Source organism: Astatotilapia calliptera, chromosome 10 (assembly GCF_900246225.1).
Source record: "Astatotilapia calliptera chromosome 10, fAstCal1.2, whole genome shotgun sequence".
NCBI classification, from domain to species: Eukaryota; Metazoa; Chordata; class Actinopteri; order Cichliformes; family Cichlidae; genus Astatotilapia; species Astatotilapia calliptera.
Window position 1 is genome coordinate 32134825 of NC_039311.1, and position 26168 is coordinate 32160992.

At 41.6% G+C, this 26168-nt stretch overlaps 6 protein-coding genes across 6 annotated transcripts; all 6 read right to left on the minus strand.

Moving 5' to 3' along the window:
- Positions 1-402: 402 nt before the first annotated feature.
- Positions 403-1098, minus strand: LOC113030145 (histone H1-like). The gene has a single exon (XM_026181316.1). It carries the CDS (start codon positions 1042-1044, stop codon positions 433-435), a length of 612 nt encoding a protein of 203 aa, XP_026037101.1. The 5' UTR covers positions 1045-1098; the 3' UTR covers positions 403-432.
- A 3513-nt stretch (positions 1099-4611) lies between these two features.
- LOC113030156 (uncharacterized) lies at positions 4612-20589 on the minus strand. Its single transcript, XM_026181325.1, has 4 exons — positions 20252-20589; positions 17568-17604; positions 11169-11526; positions 4612-4998 (listed from the first exon to the last, which is right to left on the minus strand). The coding sequence occupies exons 1-4, from the start codon at positions 20535-20537 to the stop codon at positions 4672-4674; spliced, it is 1008 nt and encodes a 335-aa protein (XP_026037110.1). The 5' UTR covers positions 20538-20589; the 3' UTR covers positions 4612-4671.
- Positions 5324-5772, minus strand: LOC113030150 (histone H2A-like). The gene has a single exon (XM_026181321.1). It carries the CDS (start codon positions 5729-5731, stop codon positions 5357-5359), a length of 375 nt encoding a protein of 124 aa, XP_026037106.1. The 5' UTR covers positions 5732-5772; the 3' UTR covers positions 5324-5356.
- On the minus strand, positions 12764-13401 carry LOC113030147 (histone H2B 1/2). The gene has a single exon (XM_026181318.1). It carries the CDS (start codon positions 13368-13370, stop codon positions 12996-12998), a length of 375 nt encoding a protein of 124 aa, XP_026037103.1. The 5' UTR covers positions 13371-13401; the 3' UTR covers positions 12764-12995.
- Positions 16155-16538, minus strand: LOC113030155 (histone H4). Its single transcript, XM_026181324.1, has one exon. It carries the CDS (start codon positions 16515-16517, stop codon positions 16206-16208), a length of 312 nt encoding a protein of 103 aa, XP_026037109.1. The 5' UTR covers positions 16518-16538; the 3' UTR covers positions 16155-16205.
- On the minus strand, positions 18728-19202 carry LOC113030149 (histone H2B 1/2). The gene has a single exon (XM_026181320.1). The coding sequence runs from the start codon at positions 19150-19152 to the stop codon at positions 18778-18780; it is 375 nt and encodes a 124-aa protein (XP_026037105.1). The 5' UTR covers positions 19153-19202; the 3' UTR covers positions 18728-18777.
- Positions 20590-26168: the final 5579 nt, after the last annotated feature.

A 26168-nucleotide genomic window follows, 5' to 3' on the forward strand; every position in this document is an offset into this window, starting at 1 on the left:
AGTCTAGCATGCCATGGAGCTTTTTAATGACTTTACAGCGCGCGCACATGCATAAACACATACCAAAAATATTTTGTGTAAGCACTTAAGTGGATCTAATTTTTTGGGGATGCTTAAATTTCTAGAAGCTGCTTTTATGGTGCAAGTTTTACATGCAGTTTCTGCATTTTTCAAAGCTGGCATTAAAAACCGGATGTACTACATAATCTTTACTAGGATGCTAGCTGGTATGTGCAAGTAATAATTAAATTAAAAACGTTAATTAATATAATAGCAGATGTGAAGAGATTTGCTTCCTCTCTAGGCTCTGTCTGCTATACATGCCTCGCAATAAAGTTGTATAACTGATGGATGGCTTTAGGAACAGGCTCTTGTAAGATTGTGGTGGCTCTTAAAAGAGCCTTTGAGTTCAAACGTAACAGCGATGACAGCTTACTTCTTCTTGGCTGCGGTCTTTTTCGCTTTAGGCTTGGCAGCCTTCTTTGCCGGGGATTTCTTGGCTGCGGGCGCCTTCTTGACCACCTTCTTCGGGCTTTTGGCGACCTTCTTCGGGCTCTTCACGGCTTTCTTGGCGGGTTTCTTGGCAGCAGCTGGTTTCTTAGCCTTCTTCGGAGACTTTTTCGCGGCTGCGGGCTTCTTTACTGCCTTAGCCTTCTTCGCTGCCGCAGGTTTTTTGGCAGCGGCAGGCTTCTTGGCTTTAGGAGCAGCCTTCTTCGCTGGCTTCTTAGGCTTGGTCTCAGCGGTTTTCTTGCCTAGCTTAAAAGAACCAGAAGCGCCGGTGCCCTTAGTCTGAACCAGAGTGCCCTTAGAAACCAGGCTTTTGATGGCGATCTTAACGCGGGCGTTGTTCTTCTCCACATCATATCCTCCGGCAGCCAGAGCCTTCTTCAGGGCAGCTAGTGACACCCCTTTCCTTTCTTTGGAAGCGGTCACTACTTTAAGGATTTGGTCGCTGACGCTAGGGCCGGTCTTCTTGGGCTTGGAAGCCTTTTTCTTCGCTGGTTTAGCGGGAGCGGCGGCTGGCGCTGGTGCTACTTCTGCCATTTTTCCTTCTTTTGTTTTCTTTGCTGCTCTCGCGATCCAACTGGAGTCCGAGAGACGAGATGAGAAACTCGCAGCAGGAGTCGCCTTTTCAATGCAACATGAGAACCGTGGAGACTCAATCCAGCGCGCCGCTCTCGCTTGCAGCCCGAGTGAACGTGTTCTGTGTTTTCTCTTCCAGATAAACACGTTAAAAAGTAGCTCAAGAGGCAACGATGCGGACTGACAGTAAAGCAGCTGACAAGCGGGCACGAGTGTCTTCAAATTTAGCCCATGCTGAGCCCCGGTGCTTATTGCAGTTTTTCCCTGAAACTCCGAAACCTCGGCGAGTCACAGCGGAGCTTAGCGGCTTCGCCCCTTCTTTTATCCCATAAAAGGACTTCAAATCAAGTAAACCTGCACCAAAATCACTTTTCCAGCTGAGCCACATGTTCTTTTACACATTCAAAGTGAAAACATCCACCTGCTGGCAGTCAGTTTGGAATAAAATGAAGATATTGTGACTGCAGCAAACACACTAATGAAGGTGGAGGCTGGTGACAGCCAGGCTTCATACCGGAGCTGTTCGCTTTAAAAGTTTCTTTTGCTAAGAACATTTATCACGAATTGAGAGAAATACTGAACATTACAGGGGATTATAACACACAATTGTATTATTAAGAGCCCCTCGGAGCCTTGTTGAGTCCGCGATTTGAAGACATTGGAAGCCTATTGGAAGTTGTGACGGTTTAAAGAAGACAGGCCGGTTTATAGGGCTCTTTCAACTTTCTGCTTCATAAGAAAACAAGAAAGAAAGAAAATGTGTGGAGAGAGGCAATGACAGAAAGAAATGTTACAAATTACAGAAAAAAATAGCCATTTGATGCTCCAACTTGAAGGCAGGCATTTGAAGGTCCCTCTGTATCCCATTCTCTGTTTTAGAAGCCAACATATATTTTCATCTATGTCTAAGTTTTCTTTGTATTCTCATTCCTTTTCGAGTTTCAAAAACCTGATGAGCTTCAGACTTGCACTGATAATTTTAGCCACAGAGGTGATGCTTATGTACCTAATAGTACATGTTATGAAGCAATGACTATCCACATACACACACCCACAACGACCTACACATACACACAATGGACAACTGTACCCTCAAACACACAATAATAACATGGACTGAACCACCACTCACAACCACCAGCACTTTATACAGCCTCTCTAGAAACTATCCACATATCTCACTTATCTTGCACTACTGTATAATTATGTGTAAATAATCATTCTGTACATACGATCATTTTTAATTCTACAGCTGTTTAGAACTTGCATAGTTCACATTTCTGTATAGCTGTATATCTCATATTTCTGTATAGTTTTTTTTAATTTATATCCTGTTCATAGCCTGTACATAGTTTATACTCACTACAGCCTACATACATAGTTATAGCATATTCATAACATACCCTCATACCGTGTACATTATAACATACCATAATAGACCCATTTCTGTAATATACTTACATATCTATATTATTGCTAATATATATTGTAATATATCTATATCACGGCTAAAGCACTTCTGGATGGATGCAAACTGCATTTCGTTGCCCTGTACCTGTGACATGTGCAATGACAATAAAGTTGAATTCTATTCTATTCACATTTAAATATAAATATCACAGGTATATAATAAGCATATTTAATATTACTACTACTACTAATAATAATAATAATAACTAAAATGTAGCTGCTTTTTTCCATTGAGTTTTTCCAGATTTATGAATATAGTGTCTCTGTTATTTTTTTTCTATAATGGACGTCCAGTTATTATTATTTAATAAGCCCCACGCCCCGGTAGAGGGCAAAAAGGAGGAGATCACGTTTAATCGGTTATAACGCGGGTTGAGAAATATAAATCCAGACATGTGTGGTATCCACAGAAACCTCAGAATCTCAGCTAAAATGTCATATAAACCATTTCTACAAACACCAAACACACAGAAAACAAGCCGTGATTAAACGAGCAGTTTCGTAAATGCGCAGACGTCCGCTAAACAAACAAAACCGAACCAGAAATTCTTCAGACTTTGTGTAACCGGCTAAAGATAGGTTGGTTAGCTTCCAGGGCTATCACTGACTCCACACACCAAGTTTCACCACGATCAGACCAAAATTCACTGAATGAGCCGCAAAAGAAGACCACAAAAACACACAGCGGCGCAAATGCGCTAAGACAGAAATTGGCTTACCTTCCCGATTTCCTCAGGTATTTTCGCTGGTAGCCTGTAGCCACATGACTAACAGTAGTTACAATGCCTACCCAACCACATCAGAGCAGTTTTCCGTCAACAACCTCCATTTTAGACCCACCTACAGACACGTGACTGAGCAGACGTCACATGCAGTAAATTTGGGCCCACGTGGGTTTTAGCATCACAACGTCTGATTGGTTGAAGTGACGTGAACGTAGCATCGTTAGTATGAATCTATTGGCTCAAACGATTAAAAAGAGGTGTCAATCATGCTAATTGACCAAAAGAAACCAAAGTTACAGGCCCTCGGAGTTTAAAGGGCCAGAGGCCAATTGAATGCTCTATGCACACGGCAGAAAAGGGCCATTACCATGTAAATGTGTGGTTAATTCTTCAAAAATATATTTTAAAAAAAGCATTTTTAGGTCTGTTAATAAATTTTATTAATTTCTGCTCTTTAAATACCTAAAAAAATCAACTGGCATGGTGTCCAATTGTGTGCCGAAATTGGACATTTTTGTACAACGTCTGGATATTCATGTCTTGACAGGGCTGTAATTTTTCACTGTTTCACTTTAGAAACATGAATCTTTGCACAGATTATGTTTATATGTTGGTTACTGAATTTCTGGAACCAAATGTGATCTGAGGCATATTATTCAAAGGGTTATATGCTAAAAATAAATTAGGCGAGAATAAAAATCTACTTTTTCTGTGTTCCAGTAATACATAGTAATATCTGCTTCAATATTTACATCTCTGATGAAATTTCCCAAGTGTTAGCTTTATTTTGATACCAAGATTGTAAGGACAGTTTGTAATTGCAGAGAAATAATCAACTAAATTTGGGCATTACATTTTTGAGCAGGAAGCTCAGAAACCCTCTTGGGGCTTAAGAGGTTAAGGAGTTACAGAGCACTGGATGGTTCCTAAAGAGAATTCTGGTAAAGAAATCCAACTCATACATGGTCATATGAGGTATTTAATTGTTGTACATGTTCTATTGTGATGTAGTATACAATGTAACAAGTATTTTTATCAAAGGGAAGAGGGAGAAACTAAACCCCTTGGCTCTTTGATGATTCCCTTCTATGACATGAAGGGGAATATCTCCTTCAGAGGATGATGCTGATGAACACACAAATTCCCAAGATCCCTTTTTGACTGGATTAAACGATTATGTAATGCTACAGCTTACAGACAAACAAAATGCAAGTGTCTGAACCAGTTATAGTTTAACATACTTTGTTCAGCAAATCAAGACTATGCCCGAAATGTGAGATTTCTACTGTTGCCATATTATAACTAGTACATCGTATTAGAACGAAGCTCTTAAAAAAAAAAGTGTGTGGCTCTTAAAAGAGCCGTTGAGTTCTTTCAGTTGGTGTGAATGAGTTTAACCGCCGAAGCCGTACAGAGTGCGGCCCTGTCTCTTCAGAGCGTACACCACGTCCATGGCGGTCACGGTCTTCCTCTTGGCGTGCTCTGTGTAAGTGACGGCGTCACGGATCACGTTCTCCAGGAACACCTTCAGCACACCGCGGGTCTCCTCGTAGATCAGACCCGAGATACGCTTCACTCCGCCACGACGAGCAAGACGGCGGATGGCGGGTTTGGTGATTCCCTGGATGTTATCGCGGAGAACTTTACGGTGACGCTTGGCGCCTCCCTTTCCGAGTCCTTTGCCTCCCTTGCCCCTTCCACTCATGGTTACTGTTTCTTCCTCGAACGAATAACGTCGAATGAAAGTCACAGCAGCGGACTCTGTCTTTACAAGTGATCTGCGGACGTAATAGAAAACCCCTGACCACGGGTGCAAGCAAACTCGCAAGTCAGCCTATGCTGACCGAGTGGGGTTTCATTAGCTTTTATGCTAAAGTCGTACACCAGCGTGAGCACATCACAATATGTATACATATTGTGGCTTTAAAATCCAAGTTATCAAACTCACATGAACAATTTGGCAGTGCCAAACTGAAAACACCGTTGTTGTACTACTAAAATCTAAGAAAACGCTGCTCTTTGAGGTTGTGAGTGGCTCTTAAAAGAGCCTTTAGTTTATTAAAGGTGGTCGTGGGATTTTATTTGGCCTTCTCAGTCTTCTTGGGCAGCAGCACGGCCTGGATGTTGGGCAGCACGCCGCCCTGAGCGATCGTCACTCCGCCCAGCAGCTTGTTCAGCTCCTCGTCGTTGCGGACGGCCAGCTGCAGGTGGCGGGGGATGATCCTGGTCTTCTTGTTGTCGCGGGCGGCGTTTCCGGCCAGCTCCAGGATCTCAGCCGTCAGATACTCCAGCACAGCCGCGAGGTACACCGGGGCGCCGGCACCAACACGCTGAGCATAGTTACCCTTCCTCAGCAGCCTGTGGACACGACCAACGGGAAACTGCAATCCAGCGCGGCTGGAACGAGTTTTCGGCTTCGCTTTCGCTTTTCCGGTTTTTCCACGTCCCGACATCTTGTTTGTTTTCTCTTTTCTTGACAGGAAAAAAGTATAACTAACACGCCTTCAATACCAGCCTTATATACTACTTCAGGTGTTCGCTCATTGGTTATAGGGATCGTGAGAAACAGCGTCCAATCAGATTAGAGATGACGTCAAACCTCACATTTAACTTCCGTTTTATACTGTACGAACTGATATGCTATAAACGATTTTAGTAATTCACCCTGGAAATACTGAAATATATAACAGTATATATATATATATATATATATATATATATATATATATATATATATATATATATATATATATATATATATATATATATATACACACACACACACATATTCTTTACTTGTGTATGAAACTGGACTCTTCATCTTACTTTGCAGTTGGAAAACTGGAATCTCCCCAATGAGGGACCAGAAAGCATATTATTTTTTTTCTCTTCTGTTATATTCTAGCTCGAAAACAGCTCTGAACATTCACATTTATTACAGTGTATTTTTAAAATTCCTAACACTGAATCTCATCATTTAGATCACACACATTATTTATCACCATGACCTAAAATAGCATCAAGGAGTCAATGATAACATCAAACCAACAAAGGTTTTAAATTTGTATCTCAGTACCTCATATCAGGCATTCAATATTATCTCACTTTAACAGGTGTTTGAGCCTGTGTGAGAATATTTATCTATATCTATCTATCTATAGATAGACAGACACTGTGTTCTGTCTTGATTTATTTTTTTTTAATTTGATTTTATTGATTAGCATTCAAATATCTCAGTGAAGACAGAACAAAGATCTACCACAAAGCAAGAAAGCATGAGACAAGGCTAATCAAAAGGTATTGGCTGAAGCATTTGCTTATTACGCCAAACCTTTTCACAAAAGATCTTTCTGCATGCAGCTCCTGTACACAGGGCTCGAAACAAATAATAAAACAAAGCAAAATCAAAACAAACAAGAAAAAAAAATTTCCACCTTAGATAAGTAACTACATCAAAGCAAAAGAATCAAGAGGGGTTTTTTGGGGGGGGGGTTTGTTTTGTTTTTTTGCTCTTTTCATTCTTGATATATATATTTTTCTATTACTCTATTTTTAAACATATTTTTAAACAAGGAAAATGAACTACACCTTTTTTAATCACTGTCAGAACTATTCCACAGGTTAACTCCTCTAACAGAAACACATCTCTGCTTTATATTTGTCCTTATCTTGTTTGTTTTTTAAGAAATCTGTTCCCCTTAAGTCATATTGACTCTCTCTGACTCTTATATTGGTAGTCTTAAAAACAACAATAAACTGTGCAGGTTACCAGGTTTCCATGTAAAGTCCAAATAAATGATGTTTAAATAAAACATTCCCAACTTGTGCTAACTAAATACAATACAATAAGGATAATGGGAGGTTTAAGTTTGTTCTTATGCTCTAATACACAGGTCTCGAACTCCAGGCCTCGAAGGCCAATGTCCTGCAGGTTTTGGATGTGTCCTTGATCCAACACAGCTGATTGAAATGGCTAAATGGCCTCCTCAACATGTCTTGAAGGCTGTATCCCTATTCAGGGTCTGCAGCCTTAAAGGCCGCATTTTAAGGCCGATTACGTCACAGCGGCGCGCCGAAGGCTGTCCCAATTCAAAGGCTGCTCGAAATGCGGCCCTCACATGCGTCCTTCATTTCCCTGAATTTTAAGGATGTGGCGGTGCAGACTTCGTGGCCCAACATATCCCACAATTCATAGCGCGGCAGTCGGTGTGGATAATTTTGCCGCAGACGGCAGAAGCGGAGCGGCCGAAGAGTAAACTGATAAAATTAAGTACTGAATATTATGTCACTTATTTATGTGCAAATGTTTAATAATGAGGAACATTAAAACAGTACTGTTGGCCACATGTCGGTTAAGTTATTTGCCATTAGCGATGTTTGTACGTTCAGCATTAATTTGGTTTTAAAGCCTTTAAAATATAATATTACAATAGTCGACCTTAATCTTACAGAGAATGTGATGATTTTATGGATAATTAAAGTCAGTCATATATCCACAAACACAACAAGCTGAAAGTCAGTGATGCTGCTCAGTTTGCAGTCCTGAACATCACGGCACAAGCAGGATTCACTGCACTGTTAATGTTAGCTATGTTATATTGCTGCCTCTGTTCGGTGGTGTCGAGCCAAACGGACTTTAACGTGTGTTTGAACGAGCTGACGGTTCACTCGTTAAGCTGAAAGAAAGATGCTTTAATCACAGCAGTCACACATGTGTCCACTGCACCATCTGGAACTCTTCTTGTTTACACTCGTAATGACACAAACACTAAATCCTGCTTCTCTGGTGCTGTTGTGTAGCAGTGTGTACACCTGAGACTGCCACCTGTCTGTCTGTCCTGCACTCTCTCTCTGTTTCTTTCTCTCTGATTGTGGAATAAAAGTATGAACATGTGTTTATAAGTTACACTTGTGTTTGAATCCTGCAGCTTATCACACATTTGATTTCCATGTGTGACGACTGCAAGTGTCCAGAGTGAGGACAGACTGAGGGACCCACTGCTGCACATCATCTGTGAGGCTTTGCAGCCCTGATGATCCACCAGGACAAACTCAGCAGTGTGTGAGGAAGAGGAGGAGGAAGAGCCAGCAGCAGCTGACAGATGGAGAGAATAGACAGACTGTTCCCTGTTTGTGAAGGACTGCTAGGAAAGTTTAACATAACTGTCTGTGCTGAATCAGTCTTATTAGGTAATGTTCAAATAATGTGATCATCCCAGTGTTTCCAGTGTGGGAGAAAGTACTCAGAGTACTCAGGGCCTTCAAGCTACACACTATGAAAGGCAGCAACAAGTTTAATGTTCAGAAACCTAAAGTCTGTATCAGCAGCAGAATGGAGCTAAAATAAATGTTGGTTTCAGTTCTATGAAGCTTTGAGTATTTTGGATCAGTAGCTGCTGTGTTTGTTGCATCATATTGCTGTAATTGTTTATATGCTTTATATATTCTGAGCTAAGTTGATCTATAGTGTTACATCATATTCTATAAGGATGTTATGTGTTTGTAGACTTTCTGCCCAGTTTGACCCATTTAGCAGACGTCAGCCTGTTTAAGGCTCTGATGTCTATTCTGTGTGACTTAAAGCAGTTATGACATGGTCTGATTTTCTCACCCAATAAAGGAATATTTCATATATCAGTCTACTCTTCATTCTATCAGACACAGTTATCACAGCTCGTACATTTTGTTTTTTTATACATATATGTAAGCATTGAACCAAATTTAGTGATGCCAACATACTGAAGGAACAACATTTGTCTCTTATTTATGATACATCTATATACACACTGTCAAAGATACTTGAGTGTCTTTGAGTGGAGATTTAAGGTGATAAGACATAAATAGCTGCAACTTGAATCTGTACTGAAGCTCAGTGTTTGACTGCAGTTCAAAAAAAGCGCCCCTCCGACAGCCAAACCCATCTGTTCTCTGATTGGATTGTTACATTTGTGATTGACATGACATTGACCAATCGGACAAAAGGAAGAAAAATAGGGTCAAAATTCGTACTTGTAACTTGCAGGGGGGGGGGTTGGCTAAGTTCACATACAAATCTTTTTTACACATACACAAATTTTTTTATTATTTTTATTTATTTTTTTATTTTTTTTACACATACAAAACCAATTTCCATCCATCCATTCGCTTCTGCTTATCCTTTTCAGGGTCGCGGGGGGCGCTGGAGCCTATCCCAGCTGTCATAGGGCGAAAGGCGGGGTGCACCCTGGACAGGTCGCCAGTCTGTCGCAGGGCCAACACACAGGGACAGACAACCATTCACACTCACATTCACTACTAGTGACAATTTGGATTATCCAATTAACCTATCCCCACAAGCTGCATGTCTTTGAACGGTGGGAGGAAGCCGGAGTACCCGGAGAGAACCCACGCAAACACGGGGAGAACATGCAAACTCCACACAGAAAGACCCCGGCCTGATGGTGGAATTGAACTCAGGACCTTCTTGCTGTGCGGCAACAGTGCTAACCACCGTGCCACCGATTTACAAGTACAAAATATTTATGACCACATTTTGAGCCCATACCCCTGTAATAGTGTTATGATCTTGTGCAACCCCTGCATGTCGGCGTCAATGAAATACTCTTCAGGCGTTACCTCAATTCATCTGCTAATTGATACACCTGGTGAGATGAAGGAACACCTGAAGCTGACTTTGTAGAGATATAAAATTATTGCTTATATGCTCTGCTGGTTGCAACAGTTTATTAACTTAGAATAAAAACCATGGGTTTCTAAAACTTTTACATTTATGTTGTAACAATAATCTTGGTCTTGCAAGTTGCTAAAGGTGCTGAGGAAGGCAACCTCTGTCATATTATGCTCAGAGCGTCCTCTCTTGATTGATTTTCAGCTGCTTCCCTCAGGTCGTTGGTGTAAAGTGCCTGCAGTGAAGACAAAGAGTGTCTCTTTATACCAGCTGCTGTTGTACTAAACCATAAGGGTGTTGCCACTGCACATTTTTGATGATAAAATTTGGGCTGTTTTTGTCTCTCTGTACAGACAGACTGCAAATCAATTTCCTACTGGGGACAATAAAGTTACCATTGACCATATGTGATGCTCTACTGCAGCTCTGTTAGTCTCTCACGCTCCCTCTTCGTGCTCAGCTAATAAGTGCTAATGCACTTATTCCCTTTGGGTGCACCTGATTCTTGCCTCTATACATCCTGAGACCAAGACGGAGCAGGAAATTTGTACACACTGTGTGCAATTTGTTTTAGTGTTCTCTTTATTTTAGCATTTTTTGGAAGAAATGATAACTGCATGCACACCGTCTTACTTGAGAGCTTATTTTGTATTATTCAATTATGTTATCCCACGAGGTAAAAAGTGCAATTCTTCGTTCCATCATATTCAACAAAAACAAACATCTTGTGGGGCAACTTCTGACAGACTCCCTGCCACTTGCATCTTAGACTTCCCCTTTTCATTTAGCACCCTTCCTGCAGGATCATCCTTTGCAGTAAAGTACTAACAAATTAACTTGACTAGGTCTGGTTCTTAAACACTACAAACACCCAACCTTTTTTCTTGGCCATCTTAAGATATTTGTCATAAGCATCAATCACAAAACAATTTTAAGTAATGGAAATTTCACTTATGTAATTAATTTCAATTGCCTCCCACTGGGTGACATAAGGCTTCAGGCAATCTGATGAAGTGTTTTCCCCAAACACTTCGTTATAACCCAGTGCAGTTTTAAATTTAAAAAAAAAAAAAAAAAAAAAAAAACCGAACCTTTTCTCTTACTGAAGATGTGTGGCTCTTAAAAGAGCCGTTGTGTTTTGTGTAAACTGATCTCAGATCAGCTTAAGCCCTCTCTCCGCGGATGCGGCGGGCCAGCTGGATGTCTTTGGGCATGATGGTGACCCTCTTGGCGTGGATGGCGCACAGGTTGGTGTCCTCGAACAGACCGACCAGGTAAGCCTCGCTAGCTTCCTGCAGAGCCATGACGGCGGAGCTCTGGAAGCGCAGGTCGGTCTTAAAGTCCTGAGCGATCTCCCTGACCAGGCGCTGGAAGGGCAGCTTACGGATCAGCAGCTCGGTGGATTTCTGGTAGCGGCGGATCTCCCTGAGAGCAACGGTACCAGGCCTGTAACGGTGGGGCTTCTTCACGCCTCCGGTAGCCGGGGCGCTTTTACGGGCAGCCTTGGTGGCGAGCTGCTTCCTGGGAGCTTTTCCTCCGGTGGATTTTCGGGCAGTCTGCTTGGTCCTGGCCATTTTCTTCCTTATGCAGTCACTTGTCTTCTCAGCAAAAGACGAATACTTCAGCGGAGTGACTCGCGCGCTTATATAGGAACAGGCAGCGCTAGGGTAGCGCTGATTGGTTCAGACAAGTATCCCGCGTGTTCGGGATCAGCCCAGCTATTGGACCAAGAGAATTTGAAAATTTAAAGGAAACCACTCCCTTCAAGGCGGTTGAAATGTGCGCCTTTATGGATACGAGATTAAAAGTACGTTTAAAAAAGATTAAAGACTAATTTTAGAACAATAAAATACAACGGTCGTCATTATTAATTAGTTTAGTTAATAATATAAACACAGCCTGGATGGACCTTTGTTTAAAATCCTTTATTGGGCTTCTGTATAACGTAGTTATTGTAAGGATTCATGTCTTACATGTGTAATTTTATAATAATAAATATTATATAATAATATATTATTGTAAAATATAATACTTTTATGTCACGGAAACAACATATCACTACAGTGATATTCAAACCAGTGTAAAGAAAAATAAAGTGATAGGCTTATCTTGATAGGTTAAGAAATGTAGACATCAGTCCAGCTATTTTTATGTGCAATTTTCTTCATACAGTAAATATCTTCAATTGTTTTATAACTTAATCAGATTAATAATCCTGCAGAAAGGGTTTGTTGTTTAGATGAAGTGGATCCTGCTTTGGTTTTAAATGCGATCCGAGTCAAACCGGTTTTACTGCCAAAGCCCAGTTTTTCCTGTTGTTCTAACTTGATACAAGTTGACATGTTCATGTCTTACATTCTGAAGGCATTTTACTTACAGTAAAAGTTTGTTCTTGTTTGCCATGTGGATTATTTAACGCACTTGGAAAACAGTAAGCCACAGTTGCGACTACTGATGGAAAGTTCGGCTGTTTTCAGAAAGCCGGCTCTTGTGGCACGACTCTCCTTCTCACCGTTGTCTACCGTCTCACTCACTGGCTGAGGCATGAGGAGCGATCCTGAAATATCAATACTTCCAATACCGTAGTTTCATGTTGCAAGATCAATTCCCATATGAAAAAATAAATATCTAATTTGATTACATTTATTTTTAATCGTAAAGGCGACATACAGATAAAAGTAAACACTACTTAGCAGGATAGTGGGCAGTACCCTGTTAATAGGGACTACAATTGCCTTCTGCCTCCTATTCATGTGTGCTACTCCTCCGCAAGAGTGCAGCCAATAAGAAGCCAAGACAGAAAACACGCAAACTTGACTTTGTTCACAGATCATGTATTTACATTCAGCATAGAAATGATGCTGTGTGCGATGTATGTGGGAAGACAGTTATATACTGTAGCAACACAACGTTTTAATGGCGATTCGACAGTTGCGATTGAGTAGATGATTGTCAAGCTTATTTTACATTTAAGGCCACAAGGAGGTGCTCTTCAGAAGAAGTGGGTGGCTCTGAAAAGAGCCGTTGGGTGGATGCAGCAGAGCTGCAGTTTACTTGGAGCTGGTGTACTTGGTCACGGCCTTTGTGCCCTCGGACACGGCGTGCTTGGCCAGCTCACCGGGCAGCAGGAGGCGCACGGCGGTCTGGATCTCCCTGGAGGTGATGGTGGAGCGCTTGTTGTAGTGAGCCAGGCGGGAGGCCTCAGAGGCGATGCGCTCGAAGATGTCGTTGACGAACGAGTTCATGATGCTCATGGCCTTGGAGGAGATGCCGGTGTCGGGGTGCACCTGCTTCAGCACCTTGTACACGTAGATGGCGTAGCTCTCCTTCCTGGTCTTTCTCTTCTTCTTGCCGCCCTTGCCGGCGGTTTTGGTCACGGCTTTCTTGGAGCCCTTCTTGGGCGCGGACTTTGCGGGTTCAGGCATTTTCCTTCGTCGCTACTTCACAGCAGAGAATGTGCCCGTCAGCACAGAGCGACTCTCTTTTATTTCCGCTGTATGCAAATAAGGCTGTGCAGATCCCCGCCTGTCATTGGTCGAGCTGTTGCTCCCTTTCTTTAGTGGGTGAAAAGTTACTGGCAGTCGCACAATGTAAAGTAAAGGAAACCTCGGCAACAGCCCTCTGTTTAATTTAACCTATGAAATGCGGCTCGCCTCTTTCAGTGATGCTGAGAAAGCAGGTTTCATGACATTTATGCAGTGTTTTAGGGAAACAGAGAGGTATTTGGGACATAAGAGAATTTGTGCTGCTTCACTGTTACTTGTTCATGTTCTGATTTCTCAAACCACATATGTTTGTGTCCAGCTTTAATTGGAAATCAAACTGAAAGAAATGTGTAGTACAATTTCTAATCAGAGAAAAAAAAAGTACAAATATAATCCTTTACTTTACTTGCTGCAACGCAACACGTCCTAAAAGATTATGTATTCATATATTTAAGGTGTATCAGGGTTGCTCTTTCTTTGCTCTTTCACTGCTTTGGAGCAGTAGTCCATTGAAGCTTCTACGTTACTACTAAGGAATGTCCAAAGTCACAGTGTGCTGGGGATGAAACGTTGGAACATCTGCTGTGATCTTGTTATAGAACAGTAATTAGACAACAAATGGCTAGGGTGGGATTTGACATTGATAACAACATAAAAGCTATAAAGTAAGAAAAATGTTTGATAGTAAAAGATGGCTTTTCTGGTTAATCATGTGTATTGTTAATACCCACATTTGGAAAACAAGAACTAAAGTGGTTGGGAAACAAAAAAATGATTAGTAATGAGGCTGTTGGTAAAAACATTTTTCCAGATCTGAGGAGGAGAAAACAGAAGAACAATAGTCCTTTACCTTGGGATCTTTTAAACATATGAATAGATAAATAATTTTGAGTATTTTTTTATCTCTATTCTTTCTGTGTGTGTGTTGCAAATTGTTATGTCTTGACATGTGCTTTGATGTAAATTGCCATGTAACTTGAAAATAAAGGCTTAAAAAAAACATCTTTCAACAACTGTGACGGTTAAGATGCTGCCTCAAAATGAGTATCCTTTGAATTTCCAGCAACAACTTAAGTGCCACCACCATCTTTGTGAATTTGAACCAGAGATCATTGTTGTTTAATTATTCTATATATGCTTTAATTGTGTATCCCCTCACAACACCACGGGCCGCTCTGCAGGAGTTTGTAGAGTGGTGTGACAGCACCAAAATTGAATTGAACGTGAGCAAAACCAAAGAGATGGTGGTGACCTTCTCCAGTAGGCAGAGGGATCTGGCTGCTTCAGTCACCACCACCATCCACGGGAAGCCAGTGGAGGTAGTTGAGTTACAAATACCTGGGGACCATCTTTGATAACCTTCTGAAATTCTCTGCCAACACTGAGGAGATTCTCGAGAAGTGCCACCAACAGCTATACCTCCTTGGGAAACTCAGCTCCTTTGGAGTCAGCACACCCATCATGATGACTTTTTTACTACGCCTTCCTGGAAAGCATCATGACCATCCATTACCTGCTGGTTCCACTCCCTCAGCCTTCATACAGGAACAGACTGCAGCACCCGGCAGCAGTGTGCTCTAAAATCATTGGCCTGCCTGTCAGAACTCTGGCACAGGTTTTCAGCCAATAGGCCCTTAGAAAGGCAGCCAAAATCATCAACGACCCCTCTCACATTCTTCACCCCGCATTTCAATGGCTCCCCTCTGGGTGACACCTCTGCATTTCCTGCAAGACTGAAAGGAGGAGAGCCACCTTTGTCCCCAAAGCCACTCTGCTTTTTAACTCCAGCAGATTAAGACCATTTCCCTACACCCATATACATAAACTACTGTCCTCCTCTTCAGTTCCTCAACATAAGCTCATCATATTCTGTGATGTGATTTACTCCGAGGTGTTTGACGAGGTCAGTGGTCTTGCCACATACATCACAAACCACGCCTGGGCTGTTTGTGGAGGTAAAACGCGTCCACACATGACTCTGTTTGCGCTCAGCCATTGTTGTGAGTGTGCACGCCAGGGGCTGCCACACAGTTATACAGCCGTATTTCGCATATGACTATGAAAGGCGTAAGAGGAAGTTGTTCCTTCCAAATTAGACGATCCGAATGGTATAGTTTCTTTCCACTGCGTTCATTTTAATGGAAAAACAACAAACTTACCCCAGAGTACTAAAATATTGATATTATAATATGAGAATCGATTCTAGAACATAAATTGCTGGTATCGGAAGAATCCTTATTTCAGTATCGATCCGCACACCACTAGTATTTATTATCTCACTCTTACTGCCTGTTTATGCCAGGTCTATCTTCAACGCTATGCTGCTCTGTTGTTTCTTAATTGCCCCCATGGGAATAAACAAAGTCCCTCTGATTCTATCCTTTAATAAAGCCACAAAACACGTGACAACAATTTTCATGATGGCATTTTGAACTAATCAGTTTTAGCAGACAACACACTGAAGCTATACTTCCGTGGTGTGTGGCTTATTAGAGAAAAACATGTCACTGCTTGCATTTTTTCCATGTTACACCAGCGTTTTTCATACTGAAAAGGCTGAAGGTTCAGAGACAACCATGCCAAATGACCCCTTGATAATCTTTGTAACTACCACATGCCTTACTAGTGAGACTAATTAAATCAAATGCCTTTTAATTGTCATAGTTGGGAATCAGAAGATTAGCAAGATAAGAAACATCAAAGAACGAAGCTCTTAAAGGGAGGTGTGTGGCTCTTAAAAGAGCCGTTGAGTTCTTTCAGTTGGTGTGAATGAGTTTAACCGCCGAAGCCGTACAGAGTGCGGCCCTGTCTCTTCAGAGCGTACACCACGTCCATGGCGGTCACGGTCTTCCTCTTGGCGTGCTCGGTGTAAGTGACGGCGTCACGGATCACATTCTCCAGGAACACCTTCAGCACACCGCGGGTCTCCTCGTAGATCAGACCCGAGATACGCTTCACTCCGCCACGACGAGCAAGACGGCGGATGGCGGGTTTGGTGATTCCCTGGATGTTATCGCGGAGAACTTTACGGTGACGCTTGGCGCCTCCTTTTCCGAGTCCTTTGCCTCCCTTGCCCCTTCCACTCATGGTTACTGTTTCTTTGACCGAACAAAGTTGAATAACCTCCCACGCGAGCTCTCTAGTCTTATCTCTGAGTGGCGGACGTAATAGAAGACCGCTGCCTTTTTTTTCTTTTTTTGGTGAATCAAATTTCATGAGCCCCGTCCACCTTCCTGCCCCAGTGTGGACCTGAACCGATTTCAGCTTTATTTGTTTTTAATAAGATTTAATATAGTGATTAACTCATTAGTCTAACACATGATTCGAGGTCGGACACAAATCCCTGACAGGGTTCCATCAAAGATGATATCCAGTCTAAACACCTGGCCTAAATCAAATGTGGAGACCAGTGAACTATCAACACATCTATCATAAAGACTCACACCAAAGCCTCCTCATGATGTCTGAGCAAAGTCTGTTTTGTTTTCAAACAACTAGCATTTTTCATTTTATTTTGTTCTTGAAGCACTTACTGCAAATGAAAATGCATCTTTAAAACTCGTACAATATTCCTGCTGTCTTTACTGCTTTAAAACCCAAAATGTAAGTAGATATAAATATAAACAGATACACTGAAAAAATTCGCAGTACACATTCTTGCAATGTCATTCATTTACAATAACAGAAACAGAGAACATTAACTTTTTGTCAAAATGGCAGGCACTGCAGCTTCCACATTCTATGGCAATCAGGGAGGTTACGTGATAACTGTTTTCAGAGATTGTTTCTCTTAAAGATGAAATTGTTTCTTCCACATTACAATCTTCAATTTGGTTTATTAAGATGTCATAGATGTACAATAAGTTTAACCCTTTCACAATAAAACTTATTCATTGTCCTTTGTGGTGGACAGCAGGACTTAAAACCTCCATTTTTAATACTTCAAAAAGCTGAGGGCTGAAAGAGCTAGAAAGGATTTGATTCAAGTTTGTGGAAGGAGGGTTAGACTTTGAGCTTTTGGGAGATGAGGTGGAGCAGATCCAGGCATTGCAGCAGGAAGGTGACATGTTTGAGGACGAGTAAATCAGTAAACCAGCTTTCAAGGAGCCGGATTAGGGACGAAGTAACAACACCCACAATCCACTATGGATTAGAAGTAATGTGAAAGCTCGATCTTTTACACTGGGGGATTTGGTTTCTCTTGCACAGCTGAAATACATCTGCTCAATCTACACAGGCTTTCCATGATCTCAGCAGACTGATGTATATTTGCTAGAAGTGCACTAAACCACATTACTTTGCTCTATCTCAATCCAATTTCAACCCTTTTGAATCTGGGTTGAAATTATTTTTTACATGAAACAAAATCAGCTGCTCAGTTGATCTCATTATAGCCAATGAAATAACTCATGACAGATTCTTCAAGATTCATCATGTTAACAAATGAGCTCGTCTCTTGTCAGAGTGCAAGAAAGCTTCAGTCTGCTGAGACCTGTGTAGATGAGCAGATTATTCCTTTCCCAGGTCAAGTTTACACATTACTTTTTACACATAATGGGCGTAGTGAATGCTGCCATTTTGGCCCTACCTATGCTCAAAAGCAGACATGTCCTTTGACTTTCCTTATCTTCCGTACGGCTCTCTTCATCCATGAATCCAGCTTTAGGTGATTATTGGGCAGAATGCAGTTTTATCAAAAAGCTTGTCTTTTAAAAAGTAATTTGTTAAAACAGTGTTTTAATGTAATATTTTTTTCAGAAATTCCTAATCAGAATATGTTATTAACCCCAAAGGAAATTATGTGGTTACAGTTCCTTCTCGGGAGAACAAGAGGAATATTATGACATGGAATACTTACAACAAAATTAACAGAAATGGGCAAAACTGTCGTAGAAAGTTGTTTTGGTTTTTTTTGTTTTTTTTTTTTAATGATGGCTTTGTCTTAGAATTATGGAGTATTTTCTAAAAATTCCACATAGAATATAGTAGTATCCAACAGTGTCATATGAAAACATGTAAATGAAAGCAGCCGGTGAGAATTTTAACATTCACTCCAGTGGAGAGCCCCAAGAGCCTTGGGGAACAGTCTAAAGAAAAAACGGTGTTGACTGCTGTGGTGAGCTAGCATCATCATACCCTGCAGAACGCAGGGTATGATGATGCTAGCTCACCACATCTGTCATTTGTAGATTCAAGACTGCATTTAATTATGAGGCAAACAGTGTGTAAGATTTGTCATCATCATCATCATCAAACAACTACAGTGGAAAATCTCAGGACATGTGCTCCTCGGCAGAGGTGGGTGGCTCTGAAAAGAGCCGTTGGGTGGATGCGGCAGAGCTGCAGTTTACTTGGAGCTGGTGTACTTGGTCACGGCCTTTGTGCCCTCGGACACGGCGTGCTTGGCCAGCTCACCGGGCAGCAGGAGGCGCACGGCGGTCTGGATCTCCCTGGAGGTGATGGTGGAGCGCTTGTTGTAGTGAGCCAGGCGGGAGGCCTCAGAGGCGATGCGCTCGAAGATGTCGTTGACGAACGAGTTCATGATGCTCATGGCCTTGGAGGAGATGCCGGTGTCGGGGTGCACCTGCTTCAGCACCTTGTACACGTAGATGGCGTAGCTCTCCTTCCTTGTCTTTCTCTTCTTCTTGCCGCCCTTGCCGGCGGTTTTGGTCACGGCTTTCTTGGAGCCCTTCTTGGGCGCGGACTTTGCGGGTTCAGGCATTTTCCTTCGTCGCTACTTCACAGCAGAGAATGTGCCCGTCAGCGCAGAGCGACTCTCTTTTATTTCCGCTGTATGCAAATAAGGCTGTGCAGATCCCCGCCTGTCATTGGTCGAGCTGTTGCTCCCTTTCTTTGGTGGGTAAATTGCTACTGCGCAGTCTCACAATGGAAAAAAAAACATGACCTTCAGCTTTCATTCACTGGACTATATTTAACATTCACAACGCGACACGTCGGGATTGTGGCATTAGTTAAAGAAAGTAGATTGAAATGCGCACGTTAAAGTGAAACTTATGAGATATTTGGAAGAAATAAGAATTTAAAGAATCTGTGCTTCTACAGTTAGTGATGCCTCATATCATAGATGATTGTTCTCAGAAATGTATTGATGTTCTTCTTGATATCAAACTGAAAACATCATGTAATATTTCTTATTGGAGCAACCAAACTAGACATTTTTTTTAAATCACATGCATCGTTTTTACTATTGAAGGACTTTATAGTCCTAGCATATAAACAGGTTTTTACTTAAACATGCATTACATAATTCAACATAAATGTAAATCCTGTATTTGACAATAGTTATTCCAGTGATTGCTCTATGTAATATTTACTTATTGTGTATTCAGCCATAATGTCTGTTAATGTGAACACATCACTATTGCCACTTCGCTTCGCCAAGTTTGTTCCACTCCAGTGTTTTGGCAAATAAAATTGAGACCATGTTACCCCTGAAATGGAAAACCTGTCCAGGATGAACCCTGCCTCACAACCAGGAATAACCTCCAGAGTCGGACACTATTAGAGAACAGTGTAGTTACCTTATTCACCTACTCAGATTTCATATTATAGCTCTGAACACCAATTAAAACAAGAGCTGTTATTTAATAGAGCCATGCGTTATCGTAACATAAAGCCTTCCACCATCTAAAATGTATGTCAGCATATATGTCCAGAGCAAAAGAACATAAACCCATATAATCAAAGGTTACAACATCTACAACCAAAGCTCTTAAAGGGAGGTGTGTGGCTCTTAAAAGAGCCGTTGAGTTCTTTCAGTTGGTGTGAATGAGTTTAACCGCCGAAGCCGTACAGAGTGCGGCCCTGTCTCTTCAGAGCGTACACCACGTCCATGGCGGTCACGGTCTTCCTCTTGGCGTGCTCGGTGTAAGTGACGGCGTCACGGATCACGTTCTCCAGGAACACCTTCAGCACACCGCGGGTCTCCTCGTAGATCAGACCCGAGATACGCTTCACTCCGCCACGACGAGCAAGACGGCGGATGGCGGGTTTGGTGATTCCCTGGATGTTATCGCGGAGAACTTTACGGTGACGCTTGGCGCCTCCCTTTCCGAGTCCTTTGCCTCCCTTGCCCCTTCCACTCATGGTTATAGTTTCTTTGACCGAACAAAGTTGAACAGGGCTTGCTTGGCAGAGGCTGTTTATTTGTGTCCCATCTCCGGACGTAACAGAGAAAAAAGGGCGAATTTTAACAAGGCCCCGCCCATGTTTTTCAAATTGCAACCGTCTTTACGGAGAGACGTAAAACCGTTCACTGACGTCACACTTTCAGGGACAGATAGTAACAGTAATGTGAATAGTTGGCTTTTGTATTATATGATTTATTTATTACATTTTATATGGAGTGAATAAATAAAAGTATATTTACGGTGGCCTCTAGAGACAAAGCACGTACAAACACAACGGAGGTGCTCCACGATGCTAGGGGGCAGTGTTGAGCTTTTGTTACCTCGTGGCTACACAAGCCAAGAAGTACCAACGACCAGATTTGGTGTGTGGTAGTAACAGGTAAATGAACATTTTTTTTTAAAGTTTTGAATATATATGAGTGCTTGTGTATAAATACACAAACAATACACACATGCTTTCAATTGTGTAATTTAAGTGATCTAGGTAGCTCTGTTTGGAAGTTCAGTTAACACTAGAAATGTTTTTTGGAGTTTGTACGTGCTTTGTCTTGAGGGGCCACCACATATATTTATATATAAACATATAAATAAAACCACTTTTTTTTACATTAGTAATTCCTTTTGTGCATAATTTTATATTATTGTTAATAATAAATTAATTAAAGCAACAAAACAACCTGAAGAGCCGGTTGGGAGCCGAAAGAGCCGGTTCTCCAAAGAGAGCCGGAAATCCCATCACTACTGGTCTCCCCAACATGGGAAAATGTTTTAAAATATATGGAGGGATGGGTGAAATTTAAATTACCTAGCTCACCGAGATTGTGCCTATTGGGGGACAGAGGTGAGGTGTCACAGTTACAAAGCAGGCTTCAGAGCAGGGGCGATTCTAGGATCAGAGCTTTAGGGGTGCTGAGCACCCAGAGAGCTGCCCAGCCAGGCAAGATAAACTTTACACGTCACGATAAGACGTCTTCCCCGTCTCTGTCAGTCCCTGCGTCCTTAAATGTTGTCCCGAGTTGTCTCTGAATGTCTCCTCGGTGCATTTAAACCCCTGCTCCTCCCTGTCCTCACCGTCTGTTGTCTTCGTCTCTGTTATCAGTCATCATAATTTTACCATCTCTGTGCAAGTCTGCAAATTTCTTTATTAAATCATAAGATTCTTAAATTCATCAAGTCTCTCTGTGCCTGGGTCCTCGTCACAAAACATGACATCAAAGTCAAAGTCAAAGTCAACTTTATTTGTCAATTCTGCCACATGTACAGGACATACAGAGAATAGAAATTTCGTTACTCTCAAACCCTAGATGAAATAGCAATGAACATTTAAATATAAGAGAGTGATTAAAAAATGCAAATAAAATAATTAAAAAGTAAAAATTTAAATAAATACAATACAACTTAACAAGAAAGCTATACAATATACAATATACAATATTCAGGTAAGGGTAAATGACATTAAGTGTAAACCAGGCAGAGTAGTGCAAATAGGCAAATAGTGCAAATGGAGATTTAGTAATGTACAGTAAGAGATAGTATAACAACAAAGTCTTATGAGGTAGTGGCAGTCCAATGCTCCACAAAGTGACTGGTAACTGGTGCAGGCCAGTGAGTGAGTCAGAGTGTGTGTGTGTGTGTGTGTGTGTGTGTGTGTGTGTGTGTGTGTGTGTGTGTGTGTGTGTGTGTGTGTGTGACAGAGTTCAGTGAGACCATGGAGGAGAAGAGGGGAGAGGGGGGCAGAATCGGGAGGGAGTTAAGCTTCCTGACAGCCTGATGGATGAAGCTGTCCTTCAGTCTGCTGGTCCTGGCCTGGAGACTCCGCAGTCTCCTCCCTGACGGCAGCAGCTTGAAGAAGCTTTGCATTGGGTGCGTGACATCACTGTTTTGTACATTTTAACACAATTTAATCCCACATTTGTGAAAGAAAAGCAAAACACTTTTTTTAAAGTCTGTAACAAAACCATCAAATCTGATCAAGGTTATTTAAATGCTGCAAAAGAAGAATGGATTGGAATAAAAATAAAAATACATATCCTAACCTTCATTACTGGGAGAATAATGAATGATGCTCACAGTGAGTGAAAAGTAAACTGAGAGCATTTTTTGGACAGAGATTCACTTTTAATGTGTGTGTGTGTGTGTGTGTGTAATATAATACAGATACATAAAAACACTCCCGAAACAGAAGAAATTATTACAAAATATTAATAAAAACTATAAAACTGGAGGCAACAGCCTGTGGTAGAATGTATACCATGCATGAAAAAATCTCAAATTCAAATTTTATTTGTCACGTACACAGTCATACACAGTACGATATGTAGTGAAATGCTTGGACAACTGCTCGTGACCTAAAGAAAACAAAAAAGGAAAAGGCTATGAATAAGATAGGAAATAAATATGAAAAATTAAAAAGGGTAAATTTAACTAGGAAGGAATAAAATATAAATTAAGGTTAAAAATGAAATAACTGTACAACACAAATTAGAATGAAGGGTAAATTTAACTGGGAAGAATAAGATAAAATATATAAATTAAAGTTGAAAATAAAATAACTGTACAACAAAATACACAATATAGAACTATATAAGAATGTATGAAGAAATCTAAATATAAATAAATATATACACAATAACAGCAGCGTGATTTAAGTAATGAAGTGAAAACAATGTCCAGAAAGTCCAGTGTGTGTGTAAGAACCATATGTGTGGGTCAGTACTGTGTGGTGGTGTGATTGAGAGACCGTATCGCCTGCGGGAAGAAGCTCCTCCTCAGTCTCTCTGTGTTGGTCTTCAGGGAGCGGAATCGCTTTCCTGACCTCAGCAGAGAGAACAGTCTGTTGTTGGGATGGCTGAGGTCCTTCACGATCTTCCTGGCCTTGGTCCAGCACCGCCTGCTGTAGATTGAGTGCAGGTCAGGGAGCTCGGAGCGGATGGTGCGCTCAGCTGACCGCACAACCCTCTGTAGAGCTCGTCTGTCCTGCATGGTGCTGTTCCCGAACCAGGTTAAGATGTTTCCCGCCAGGATGCTCTCTATGGTGCACGAGTAAAAGTTCCTGAGCACCTTGGAGGGCAGTTGGAAGTCTCTCAAGCGTCTGAGGTGGTAGAGACGCTGTCGGGCCTTTTTCACCACGGTGTTGATGTGACAGGACCATGACAGGTCCTGCGTGATGTGAACTCCGAGGTATTTGAAGCTGTCCACTCTCTCCACTGGGCACTCGTTGATGACGGGGGTCTGGTAGTTCCTCTCCTGCTTAGTGCTGAAGTCCACTATCAGCTCCTTTGTCTTACTGACGTTTAGAAGGAGGTTGTTCCTCTGGCACCAGTTCTCCAGATTCCTAATCTCCTTCAGGTAGGCCGTCTCGTTGTTATCAGAGATCAGGCCCACCACGACGGTGTCGTCAGCAAACTTGATGATGGTGGTGGATCTTTTATGACTTTCATGCTTTCATAGTGGTGCTTGGGAGAGCTTGACCTTTTATCAGGTGGTCCACACTGTAACAAGTGTGAGAATCACTGATAAGTGTGTGTGTGCTTTTGGAAAACATTTAAAGCTGCAGTACAGAATCTTTGAAACAAGCTTAAAACATTTGTAGAAACAGAGCATCTGCTTCTCTTTACAGCTTTACAGAGGTTTCAGTAAAGCTGTGGCTGAACCACATACAAATATATCATTCATTTTACTCTCCCCGATCAATGATAATGTTATGTTGGGATGTTGTTAAAGAGGGTCAAAATGTTTCAGCCCAGTTTGTTTAGCAGATTCTGTTTAGCAGCTTTAATACAGGGAGGACACAACTTCCAGACTGTGAGTAAAATCAGGTTTTCCTCTTTGTCAGGTTAACAGTTTCTGCCTGTCACTGCTCCCTGTCTGTTAGCTTACCTGCTTCTTCCTCACCTCGTACTTTCTCCTCACGTTCCCTCTTTGGACTGACAATCATACACAAATAGATTCAATTAGATGAAAAATTACATTAATATGAAAAAATACTATTAAGATCACTAATAAAAAGTCCTCTCAGTGTACTTTCAACCAAAAGGCAAATAACCAAACCACACGAACATCTAATAAAAGATAAACATTGAAACACTGATCCAACATTATTCCTGATTGATGGATCATTTGATTTTACACTTTTACCTGACGTGGCTCCTTTTTTGAAAAAACTTCCTCATATCCATTATGAACCTGGCTGTCTGTACACACACACACACACACACACACACACACACAGACACACACACACACACACACACACACACACACACACACAGACACACACACACACACACACACAGACACACACACACACACACACACACACACACACACACACACACACCAGGTCAGTTAGCATCCATTTCTAACAGGACGGTGGTAACAACAGCAGCTACGGACAATTATAAGTCTTAGATTTTAAACAGGCTGTAAACATTTCAATGGGAGCAACAGGACGGTCAGATGTGGCTGATTTTACAGAGCAGGACGGATTGTAGGGCAGCAAACATCGTCAGGAAACACGTTTTCAACACTGCAGGTTACCTGGTGTAATGTTTTTCCTACCAACTATATAAAGAGTAACTGAAGGTTAAATGCAGCCAACATGTCCTGTTTTAAGCCAGACACTTCCACCTCTGCTCCGCTGCGTCTCAGCCACCATCGCTCTGGCAGACAGAGCGCTAGAGCCAGAGCAGGGGGGAGCTGGAACAAACCACTTTGGGAGGCGGGGGGGTATCTATACTTTTGTTGTTAAAATGTTACGTCTCAAACAAGTAAAGTACTGTATGCTTTTTATATTTTTAGTAGTGTGTCACACAAACAGCAAATATTGTCAAAAAAAGTAAGAAATCTGTGGGGGTGCTTTGATTCACTTTGGGCTAAAATCGCCCCTGCTTCAGAGTGTTAAACACTGGGCTTGTGACGTGTGTTTGTCTTATTTTAACACTTTGGAAAGCGCCTCGGACTCCAACCCTAACATGTGGAAGGAGAAAATGCTGGGAAGACTGAGCAGCAAGACAGACTCTAACAGAACAATGTGACAGTTTTATGAGTCTACAGCATGATGACAATGTGAGATACAGTCTGAATTGAGAGGGTCTTGTGTGTACAACACTTTATTTATAATGCCCCCCGTTTTCCTCGTCTTTCTTCCTCACTCAGTCTGGTTTGTGTTGTTATGCTTGTTTAAATGTTAAAAAAAAAACTTTAATTACAAAAAAGGCCATCCATTCTCCTCCACCCGCTGCTATATTCTGGATTTAATACCCAAAACCTTTATTTCGATTATTTCTTACATTACAGACTTTTGATATAAACATTCTGTGTTCTTACAGATAAATCTGCCAGCATTAAAATCACCTCCAGCTGCAACATTAAAGCAATAACCTCATTATCCAGTAACACTGTGGATATAGCCGGCCAGTCAGGAGGAAGTGGGCTTTAAACAGGCAGAGCTAGAACCACATTCTAGCTCATTTTAAGGCATTTTAGAAGCAATTTGTTTTAATAAGACATAAACCTGACGGGAAGCAGCAGCTACTTTTAGGCCGTGGGTGGGGTTCAGCCCGACCTTCGTCTGCATTTCTTTCTT

Bases quoted from the DNA above. Each gene is read 5' to 3' on its own strand.
- LOC113030156 (XM_026181325.1), bottom strand. From the start codon at position 20,537: ATGAGTGGAAGGGGCAAGGGAGGCAAAGGACTCGGAAAGGGAGGCGCC. The intron at 17,605-20,251 runs GCACTCTGTACG...CCAGTGTAAAAG, and splicing joins CGCTCTGAAGAGACAGGGCC to ATCGAGCTTTCACATTACTT. The intron at 11,527-17,567 runs GTGGGTGTTGTT...TGACTGCATAAG, and splicing joins CTTCTAATCCATAGTGGATT to GAAGAAAATGGCCAGGACCA.
- LOC113030149 (XM_026181320.1), bottom strand. From the start codon at position 19,152: ATGCCTGAACCCGCAAAGTCCGCGCCCAAGAAGGGCTCCAAGAAAGCC.
- LOC113030145 (XM_026181316.1), bottom strand. From the start codon at position 1,044: ATGGCAGAAGTAGCACCAGCGCCAGCCGCCGCTCCCGCTAAACCAGCG.
- LOC113030147 (XM_026181318.1), bottom strand. From the start codon at position 13,370: ATGCCTGAACCCGCAAAGTCCGCGCCCAAGAAGGGCTCCAAGAAAGCC.
- LOC113030155 (XM_026181324.1), bottom strand. From the start codon at position 16,517: ATGAGTGGAAGGGGCAAGGGAGGCAAAGGACTCGGAAAAGGAGGCGCC.
- LOC113030150 (XM_026181321.1), bottom strand. From the start codon at position 5,731: ATGTCGGGACGTGGAAAAACCGGAAAAGCGAAAGCGAAGCCGAAAACT.